Raw genomic sequence first — 11,295 nt, forward strand, 5'->3', positions numbered from 1 at the left:
AACTTTATAAATATAATGTAATTGTCCCAGGAATGGGGTTCATCTGAACTCATCAAAAGTTAAGAAGCAAGTATAATATCTTGAAAAATTAAGCAGCGTTAACATCATCAAGAATCCAAATTATTGCCCTTGCATCTTTAGGAAATGAATTATAGTAGAAAATAAACAACGAAAAGGAACAATAAAAGCAGCTTTATAGATTTTAATCATTACGTAGAGTAGCTTTGAAGATGCTTTAATTTGGTTGAATATTATACCCGACTCTTGGGCCTTTCTTTTTCATTTCCACTACAGCCTTCTAGCTTTGACCATGATGCTACATTGTTAGGTTTAAAGAAGAATATGTTCATACGATTTTCTTTATTATTGATTCATGTAGTTGAAACCAAGATCGTACTTCTCTAATATACCGTCTATTTTGTTCTTTAGCCAAACCCTCAGCAGATGAGTTTCATTCGTAAGCAGCCACGCTATATCACCAATAACTGAACAACTTTAAAATATCCAGAAAAATATTAATAGGGAAATAGAATCTAGTTGAAAATCTACATAAGTGTCTCACTATGTTTTCATCTCTACACAAAAGACAGAAGCACCCAATGACTAGACTCATACTATAAGAAAAACAAAGAAACTGGACTCCGACTCCTAACATTTTCTACCTCGAAAGAATCTTATCAAAAACTACTTGATTGTCTAGTAGTGTTTTCATATTGGAGTATCTAAAAAGAAAAGAAGGAGCCAAATACTGCTAACATTTTGCAATTAGAATACATGGAAGATGTAGTATTAAAAGTAGTTGATGTAAATTAAAGTGTGTGCGTATATATGTATAGGCACACACTAAATATGCCATAGGAGATGAACCTCAAAACAAAGCGGGTCAACCCAGGATCCGAGAACCAGCTCACTTGTTTAACTCCCTCCCTTCACGCTTGAGTGGAAAGTTTAAACTCTATCAGTAACACTTTTTTCAGCTCCCATTCTCACGAATAAAAAAAAATTACTCCTTCCATTTCAATTTATGTGAACCTGTTTGACTGCGCACGGAGTTCAAGAAAAAATGAAGACTTTTGAAATTTGTGGTCATAAACAAGTCAAAAAGGGGTCCAGAGTATTTGTGTGGTTATAAAAGCTTCTCATTAAGGGTAAAATTGTAAGTTTAAGCTAAAATTATTACTAAATTTAAAAAGGGGATCATTATTTTTGGAACGAACCAAAAAGAAAATAGGTTCACATAACAGAGAGAGTAATGTTAATCTTTTTACTATATGATACTCCCTCCGTTCCAATTTATGTGAACCTATTTGACTGGGCACGGAGTTTAAGAAAAAATGAAGACTTTTGGAATTTGTGGTCCTAAACAAATCAAAAAGGGGTCCAAAGTATTTGTGTGGTTATAAAACCTTCTCATAAAGGGTGGAATTGTAAGTTTAACCTAAATTGTTTCCAAATTTAGAAAGGGTTCATTCTTTCTGGAACGGACCAAAAAGAAAATAGGTTAGACATAAATTGAAAAGGAGGCAGTATACTTATTAAGATAACAATCTATCCTTTTTTCTTTTGTAAATTTTTGTAACCAATTTAAATGGTTCGCGTAAAATAAATAAAAAAGAAAGGAGTATATAACCATATCGATGACAGCAATAGCAGGTGCGATAATTAATTCTGAGATTCTATAGGGTCTCAAATATTTACCTGGGCCCTAGCAATCACCCCTAACAATACCCACGCGTCCGAATGCCATAGCCCTATTAACCACAACAATATCTGAGCAGATATCCCCCTACATCATACAAGAGCGTTCTCTTCACTCGCTAAACCAACCATTTGGACAGGCTCCATTGCCATCCAATCAGCGCGTCCAAATCTCACTCTCAATAATAGTATAGAAATGCACGACCGAGCAAGGAGCGTGACAATCTCTGAAGCAGTAACTGTTTCGAACAGGAGACACGCGTCCAGTAACTGGAACCTCCCACCAAAAGTATTCCCCACTTTGGTTCTAATGAGGTACATACGTGTCACCTTTTTGTCTGAGTGCTCTATACGTGTCCACATGCTAATTGGCTCTTACGTGCACACCAATCAGAGCAACCAATTTCCCTGGATACGCTGCTTTATCATGGGACCCACCTAATCCCTGTCCACCAATCATAACTCTTCACTACTCTACGTTTGCCCTAGACACGTGGCTTTCCTTCACCCCAATCACTGTGCTGTAACTATGATAATCCGCTCGGCCACCGGTCAAATGTTATTCTTTCGGTCTAAAAAAAGCTCCTCCAGAAAGCTCCTCAGCTGTGATGGACGGTGGAAATGATTGGCCCGCCGCTAGATACGCCGGTGGACCGCAGGATACAACGATAATGAACCGGATAATGCTAAGATTCCGACCAATCGCACCTAAACCGGTCGCCGGGGGTTCATCTCCTGGTTCAACACCGGAAGGAAACAAGATAGAACTTGTTACTAAACGAAGAGTCAAAAGAAAGTACGTTAGAGTTAAGAAAAATAGCAAGTGCAAAAGTAACAAAGAAGAAGGAGAAAAGGACGGATCCTTACAGTTTACTGATAGTAAAACTGTTTTAACCCTTCAGTTGATGCCTGAAAGCAGTATCAGCGTTAAGAACTCTCTAGAAAATATCGGATCTAGACCTTTTTGGATGAATTTTCAGAAATCGGAGAATAACGATGTTTTAACAGTAGGATCAGTGGATCGGATAGATCGGACTGTGGAGATACAGAAGAAAAGGGTTATAGAGTCATGGGTGATGGTGGATAAAATGACAAACACGTTGGTAGATGGAGAAGCGTTAGGGAGTACGGACATGGAGAAGATGAAGAATCTGGAAGCTGACACGTGTCCAGGGCTCATATCGGACGGCTTAGATAGGGTTCAGTGGGTGAATCTGGCGTATAGGAGAATGGTTGATCCTCTAGAAGGTTCTGGAACGCCGCCGGAGCTGGTGACGTGGTTGGTAGTGAAGGAGAAAATAAATTTGCCTTCTTCTTTGCCAGCTTTTGCATGCACTGTAAGGATACTGTATATGAAGCACTCACAGACAATGCCGTGTGATGTGTGGAAGATGGATTTTGGAGGATTATTTGCATGGAGATTTGATGCTAAAGCTGCACTTAGTTTGGGTCGTTGAAGAAATTCAAAACCCTCTTCAATTCCTGCAGCAATAAGGGATAATCAAAAGCTAGCAGGTAATTATATTTTATAGTATATCTCAGCCAAAATCATGGCGCCCTAATGCAAAATAATGATTGGTAAAATTTGTGCTTCTTTTGCGCATAAGGATGCACTTCTTGTTTAAATCTCTACTTATAATTGTAAAAAGATATTGTTGAAATCGTGAATTGTGAAATTGACTAGCTTTCTGTTAATTTCAACTCTTGATAATTAATTTCATGTGTTTCTTAAACTTATTAGTTCAAAGTGAAGTCATATAGATAACAGGTGAATCAACTCGAGTTTCAAAGATGGAAGATGTCCACGGTACAACTATGATATCTATATTGTTGAGTATACTTTTATGTTAAGGTGAGTTTCTTGATCAAGAAAAATGAATGTTATTTTGATGAAAACTCAGGATCACTCTTTCTGTCAATCATCTTTGTCCTTTACTTACGATATATTATCAAAATTAAACGTATAGTATTTTGCTACCTTTTCGGACCAGTAATGCAAAAATATATCAAGTTAAATACTTTTAACAGATTGCTCTAGTTATATCTTTTAAAGGCATTGTCATTTTTGAATGGAGTAATGTTTTCTGTCAAGTGATTGCTATTTCGGAATGTAAATCCTTTGATAAATTGAGAGAAATGACTGAAGACAGTGATGCTAACTACAAAAATTAGAGCCAAAAAGAATATTTGAGAAAATTATGGTTGAGAACATCTTCAACTACTTAAAACTAACTAGTTCAATTCTTATGATATGGAGGGAGCTGATTTTGTAACAGGCAAGTTGATAAATTTGAAATTGTTCCAACAAAAACGAAACTAGTAACACTAGAAAAACTAAAGTTGTCTAACTTTTCCCGTAAAGAGTGATCAGCATCATGACATTGTCCATCGTTTCTGGTAAGTCGATCAAAATTCATTCTTACAAATCATCTTTCAAAACTTACTGGGAAAGGATATATGAAGAGGAAGTAGCACATAGTACATGATTTTTGCTCGTAGTTAAACTATCTGCTGAAGAACATTATTTGTTTGTTTGCAAAGAGTTGACTAAATGAAAATCATCTTTAATAAGTGTATATGCTTGTTTCTCCCATGTCAACATCCTTCAATACATGAAGACTGCGACAAATACTAAAGTAATACTTAACTCTTCATCTAATCCGGAACAATTGATATCATTGGACAGGTTTAGATAACTAAGAACCAAATAATGGATATCATTACAGGATGAGGCTGATACTAAATGAATTACTTTGCTAACTTCTTATTCTTTTCGGTGTTTATCGTTTGTGAAAGATCATATTTTAATAAATTTAATTTATATACACTAATGGTGTAAAAAGTTTATATTATCAATGTTTCTAACTTGTATAACATATTATTTATATATCTTATTGTCTAGTTCATCAAATTAGGTTTACTATACACGATAGTGTTTTAGGGTATTTTAGTATGATGTTATTTTTTATTGTCAAATGCACATATATAAGTTAAACTCACAGAGAATGAAACGTTAAGCCTACTTCATCCTTTTTCATTGGCCACTTGGTACCTAACTAAGTAGAGTAGGTAAAGTTTGTGAAGATTACACTATTATCCTGACAACTATGTTTTGTTATAGTACTAGCTAGCATTGATGGTAACGTTAAAGCTTTCTGAGTTTGATGCTGGTTCTTTATACTTTAATTAAACTAGTACTATTAGATTCTGTTGGTGAAACTGTATATGATATCAGTATAATGAATCATTATACCATCCCATGAACGTTGTTGGATATATGGTTAGAATTTCTTTCTCCTTAACTAAATGTTTCATATTTGTCTGTCTATGAGGACGTACGATGAACTTCTTGATAGGGACTACTTTACCTTTCAGTGTGCTTAGCCGGCATGAATCTAGATTAGTCGGATCAATGAGTTTCTAATACCGGGTATATGGTTATATAATTATGCACATCACATAACATGCACAAAGAACAGCTCATACTTTGATGCAATTATTTGTTGCCAGGGTTAGGTTACTGAGAGAATCTCTTTTACAGCAGAAATCAATTGGTCCGTGTCGTTAAGAAAGTACTTGTGCTTTTCATCGAAGTTCTATTGGTTCTCTCTTCTTAAAAACCAACCCGGTTTCAGAAATGTGTTTAGGCTTTATATCAACCTGCATCCTTCTGAATTATTATCTTAGCCATAGTGTACCTTCTTTTACTTTGCGTTATCGTGGATCTAGATGTACGTTAATTAGAAGGCAACAGCAATATATATAGTATGGTTGTCGGTAACACTTTACTAAGTAAAGGATTCAAAGCGTTAAGGCATGTATCTTCATGTCCATTGACTCTGTCTTGAAAGGAACAGTACTACAAAGAAAATATTGGACGAATATGTTGTAGTAATTAATTAGGAAATAAAAAAATTAGAAATTAGATTTTCTACAATAAATACGTATGCTTTAGTTAGGCATGCAAGAGTCAGCAAATATATATTTGTTTTTTAGTTATCACTCTGTTGCCTTTATCAACGTGTAATATTGTCTCTTTCGATAGCAAAGCAGATAAATAACAGTATAAGCTTATTTCTGTGTATTTCCTTTTTTTTCCTTTTCTCTTTTAAGTTTGTGGATAAGATAGTAAAGGAATATATAACAGTATACGTAGTTCCAGCTGAGATTAAAGTGTGGTGGCTCCACAGGGACAACCACGTGTCCCTAATTTTTGCCACTATTCAACTTTTACAGGTTCATCCTTAGCCAAGTGAAACGCTTTGCACTGCTATTTTACCCTTCTTCCTCCCAGTTGTTTCGACTATATATTTCCCTCTTTTTGGTTAGTTTTTTTTTATACTCTTCTTTTTCTACTCTTATAATGAACAAGAGACTTGTCCCGCTTCGGACACAAAATAATTTGTAGAAATGATAATGGGCTGCTTTTGGCTAAGCTTATAAAATAGTAAAAGTAACTTATAAATTTATTTATGCGTTTGGTCAATGTCAAAAGTGTTTATAAGCAAAAATAGTCAAAAGTCATAAATTTGTACCTCTAACTTATAAATTTGTCCCTAATATCTTTTGTATTCTCCTAAATATTCCTTCGAAAAATGAGTATTAATTATCTCCGTATTCTATTTTTGTAATTCGTTCCTTTTTATATAAAAAAAACTTTAAATTTATATTTTTTATAAATAGTATTAAAGATATTTCAGTTATTTTAAGAGAAAAATTACTTATCAGCACTACTATTTTGGCAAATCCATTGACGGCTTACATTTAAATTTGACACTTCTATTCGAACACGTAATTACTTATTTATAAAATTATTTTTAGCACATAATTTTACTACACATTTTCAGTTAGCAACTTAGTAATCGTTCTAAGATAGAAAATATTTGTTTTTGGTAAAGATTGTGTTGGAGATGCACAACTTGAATTATTGCAACCTTTGCAAGGTAAATCAAAATTTTGCTTGAGCATTGCATGTATAGAAGATCTTGCAGTAAAAGTTGTACTCATAGAATATATAGTACACTTAATTTATACTTCATGTGTTATTTTGAACTCATGTGTGATGGTGAATATGGATTACCGCCGCGAGTTGGAAGTTTTAACTGCTGATTAATAAAGAGAAAAATCATAGTAATATTGATTGAAGATACGTTACCATAATAAAAGCTTTAATTTAAGGGATATTGTCCCCTATCATACGCTGCACGTTGGGATTCAATTTGACTAATTATGTTATACACTGTAATTAGTTATAGGTATTATAGTACGTAATTTAAGTTAGTCTTTAATAATATAAGACTTCTAGAGTAATGATCTTGTTCTTTTTTCCCGGCTTTTTAATAGAATAAAAAGAAACAAAAAGGATGGTAAGTGTAATAAGAAAGATTCAGAATTTTAAGTCATTGGTGACATAACATTATAATTGTTATAAATAGAGTTCTATTTATGGTGAATGTCTATATTTAGAGAGATTCTAGGGTTCATTGTTTGGTGGCTAAGTCACTCTCTCCCTATAAATAGAGGGTTTTATTCTATTGTAATTCATTCCAAATATTAATAAGAATTCTCTCTCCCCACTTTTCCCTGCAATACTTTTCTTCTTCTTTTATTGTTTCATAACACGTTATCAGCACGAGACTCTAACCAATTGAGTAGAAGCTTTGTGATTGAGCATATTGATTGTTAATTGTTCCATGAACTTCCTTCGTGATTAAATTCTGAATTTAAGGTATGTATTTTACCGTATTTTTCTCTTTTATTCTATAATTTAATTTTAAATACAAGCAAAGAAAATAATTTCGATTATAACTCTAATGGAGTTAGTAAAAAATTATAACTACCTGAATTGGTAAAATTTTTATGTCTTGCCATGATCAAATTCATGTATGATTATGCGCACAAAAAGTGGAAACCCGTCCCATTGAATTTGCTCCATTCTCAGTCCCTTAAGAGAATGTGATAGCAGTATGTGATAAGTCTGAAAGAAGACAAAATTATCACTATGAATGTATCAATCGATGTGGACGTGGCAATGGACGAAATTATAATCGTCATCATTGTGATAATGAGAATAATAAGGATTCTCAAAATAATTCTTCACTCTGTGAAAGTAATGTTTGTCATCGATTTGACATAAGATTTCGTAAATCACATACATATGACTATGGTCAATTCATGATGTGAACGTGATAACATCTGATTTATGAATACATATTCATTCTTGGAAGAATATAAACGTGCTAGTGGTAGTGAATATACCACACTCACCTCTAGAAGGAGGTTTGAGATGATATAAGAAATCAATGTCATTATTATGGCATGAATGATCATTGGTCACGTACCTATTGTACGCCAAAATATTTTGGCAATGTGATTATTAAAGGACAACAATGATGCAAGAAACATATCTCACATATAATTTTGACCATGACCATAATGGTATAACTTTCTCTTTAAAATAGATATTCACCATATGGATGTTGATGAATATGTGGTACTACAAAATTAATTGAGAACTCTGCAAGAGCCAATTATACTATTTTGGAGAAATACAATTGATTACCAATAAGGTATTGTGTTGTAGTAAGTCTCAAAGAAACTTATTCAGTTTCCAAAGTATACGCAAAAGCGGTTGATTATATTGAGACTAATAATAAAGGAAAGATTTAATATCTTCTATTACTACAACTTGTAGCTGGGTAATATGTATGTGAAAAGCTACCCGCTTTATTCTCTAGTTTGTACTACACAAATAAAAGAATACCACAATAAAGTGGATGTTTATTAATCCCTTTCTTCGCCATTGTTAGAGAAAATTATGAGTTTTAGAAGAAAAAACCTTGTAGAATCGGTGTAGGCAGAGGGTTGATTTCAAAGAGAGAAAGAGGAAAATCCTTTAGAAAGATTGTGGTTTGTTTGGGTAAGTAAGGAATTGTGAGAATTGTTGGGGATTTACTAAATTAAAAAGGTACAATCAAGGGATACTCATTTAAAACTAATTTGTATATAATTGATAAATTGTATATGACCATGTAATTAAGTTAAAACTTGATTAGGGAGGATAAATAAGTTTCTTATGTATAGGCAGGTATAAATCCCTTCTTGATTTACTATTTAGACCTTCAACAATTTGTTCCATTGTTCGTCTTTCATTTACGGGTTTACTATTGATTACTGTGATCCTCAAAGTCAACGGTCTTCATTTTTATTACAATAACAACAAATTCCAATAAGTAGGGTTTAGGAACGGTTGTGTACGCAGACCTTATCCCTATCCTGAGAGGGCAGAGAGATTGTTTCTCACAAGGTGTTCGTTTTTATTGTTTTATTTAAATGGCACTTTTCGGTTCTATCGCCTAGCTTATGAAGTATCACAATATAATAGTTTAAATCTTAAACACTGCATCAATGAAAGAGCTACTCAATTAAGGGTTAGCAAGAATAACGAGTTTAATTCATATATACCAACAATGTAACGAAAGTTTTTACATTATCAAACATCAAAAAGATATTTAGAGGTAACTTTTCATGAAAAATGTGATTTATATTTTTAAAAAGAAAATAGTTTATCAATTAAAATAAGTAAGTTTAATGTATAATCAAAAGGCGATATTTTTACTTTATAGGTTCTGAAGTTTAGAACAATATATTCAAGTGCTAATAATTGAGTTCTAAACTTAATATATGTACATATTGAATGAATCTTTTTAACACAATTAAATGTACGTATCAAAATTACTAGATTCAATTAAATTCGTATTTGAACTTCTACCTCCAATCCTGTATATAATAATATAAATATATTTTATATACTATCGATGTAGATAATTTAAATTGAAAAAATATCGATTCATGGAAGGTTTGAAGTGGGAACATGGTCTTTTTAAAATAGCGAGCCAACTTGAAGGATGGATTATTGATGCAAAAGTGATCATAATCTATAAAAGAGGAAAAGAAGAAAATACAAAAAGGCCATATCATTGAATTCCCACGTGAGCAAAGTGGGCGTTTGGACATAAGAATTGTAAAATTCCAAAATAGGAGGAAAATGTTTTTCAAGTGAAAATGGTATTTGAAATTTAGAGTTGTGTTTGGACATGAATATAATTTTGGGTTGTTTTTGAAGTTTTGTGAGTGATTTGAGTGAAAATTTTGAAAAACAGCCTTTTTGAGTTTTTCAAATTTTCGAAAATTTTCAAAATGCATCTTCAAGTGAAAATTGGAAATTTTATGAACAACGTTGATTTCGAAAAAAAAGTAAAAATTTTTTGAAAAAAAGGAAAAAATTTCTTATGTCCAAACGGACTCAAAGTCTGGGAGCTTACTTTATTACAAATAATTTACTTTATTTGTTGAAGTTGTCATATCAAATTTGTTTACCCTAAAACGATACAGTTGAATTTATAGTGTGGTTTATAGACAAGCGAATCGATTTGATCTCAAATTGATAAATAAATTAAATAAAATACAAGATTTAGCGTTGAAATCGAGATAAAATAGTAGATAGCTTGGTTCCGGGAGCAAGGCTTCCGAAGACAGCAATAAGAATAGTGCTAGACAGAAAATAAAGTATTATTCAGCTTGGAATAGTGTGTAGCATAAGTTTGTCAGAATTTTCGTGTGTTACAATGGTTGTTGAAGCCACTATCGGTAGTTATACCTAGGGAACAAGGTCCTAGGATCAAGCCCCTCTTAAATGACAATAATGAAGGCCATTGATATATATGTAACGACAGGCCATGGAATGCCAAAATTCTCTGCAACGGTCGTGTTACTTAATACTGAGAAATATTCTTCATTAAATGTCATCCGGTGACAAACATTCATTTGCTTCCGTTGATTGTGTTCCTTCGGGATCTTCCCAGTGTCAACCAAAGTTGTTGTCCTCGAACCTGGTTTCTACTCGCTTTATCTTCCATCTGTGTCCGGTTCCACGTGTCACGCTATCATACGATCATTTAATATAAACCGATTCTACCCTATACAGATAGTCCCCTGCTTTCCAGTGGCACATCTTTGTGTCACCGAAAAGTTGGTGAAGATTCCTTTCTTGGCGAAAAATTTTTTAAACCCTTCTGAAAAGTTTCAGACGCACGTCTCCTCACATTTAATAATTCGAACACGTGTTACTCCACGATTTAGCAATATTTTCGCCGGTTCTCGAGGTAATCATGGCCACGATTTTAGCCGCCTATTCCTTTACTTAAACGTCTCATTCTTCTTCTTTTGCTTTTAACAGTTCTATAAACTCTCTCAACTTCTTTGCATTCAACTTTTTTCTGCTTTCATCTTTCTTTAATCCTCTAAAAAAAACTCTTATCACCTTCTGCTGATTATGGCTTCTTTATTTAATTTTTCCAAGAACTACCGTCTTCCCTTCGGTGGGGGCCCCAAGAGGAGCAAAGACAAAGAGGCCGATGTTGATGCTGACCCTCATACGGTGAGCACCATTATTCGCAAACATCTCAGCACAGCCAAGGACTTCGAAGAGAATTTCCCTTTTTCAAACTCTCGCACTTGGGCTGTTGGCAAATACCCGTGAAGGAGGACTGTAATTGCACGCCTTAAACATCATCGCTCTTGATCTGGTGCAGCGAG

The 11,295-nt window shown here is 33.6% G+C and overlaps 1 protein-coding gene across 1 annotated transcript; it reads left to right on the forward strand.

The window, feature by feature from the left end:
- Nucleotides 1,863–3,399, forward strand: LOC109211457. Its single transcript, XM_019374991.1, has one exon. It carries the CDS (start codon nt 2,307–2,309, stop codon nt 3,153–3,155), a length of 849 nt encoding a protein of 282 aa, XP_019230536.1. The 5' UTR covers nt 1,863–2,306; the 3' UTR covers nt 3,156–3,399.

The sequence above is a fragment of the Nicotiana attenuata genome, chromosome 2 (assembly GCF_001879085.1).
Source record: "Nicotiana attenuata strain UT chromosome 2, NIATTr2, whole genome shotgun sequence".
NCBI classification, from domain to species: domain Eukaryota; kingdom Viridiplantae; phylum Streptophyta; class Magnoliopsida; order Solanales; family Solanaceae; genus Nicotiana; species Nicotiana attenuata.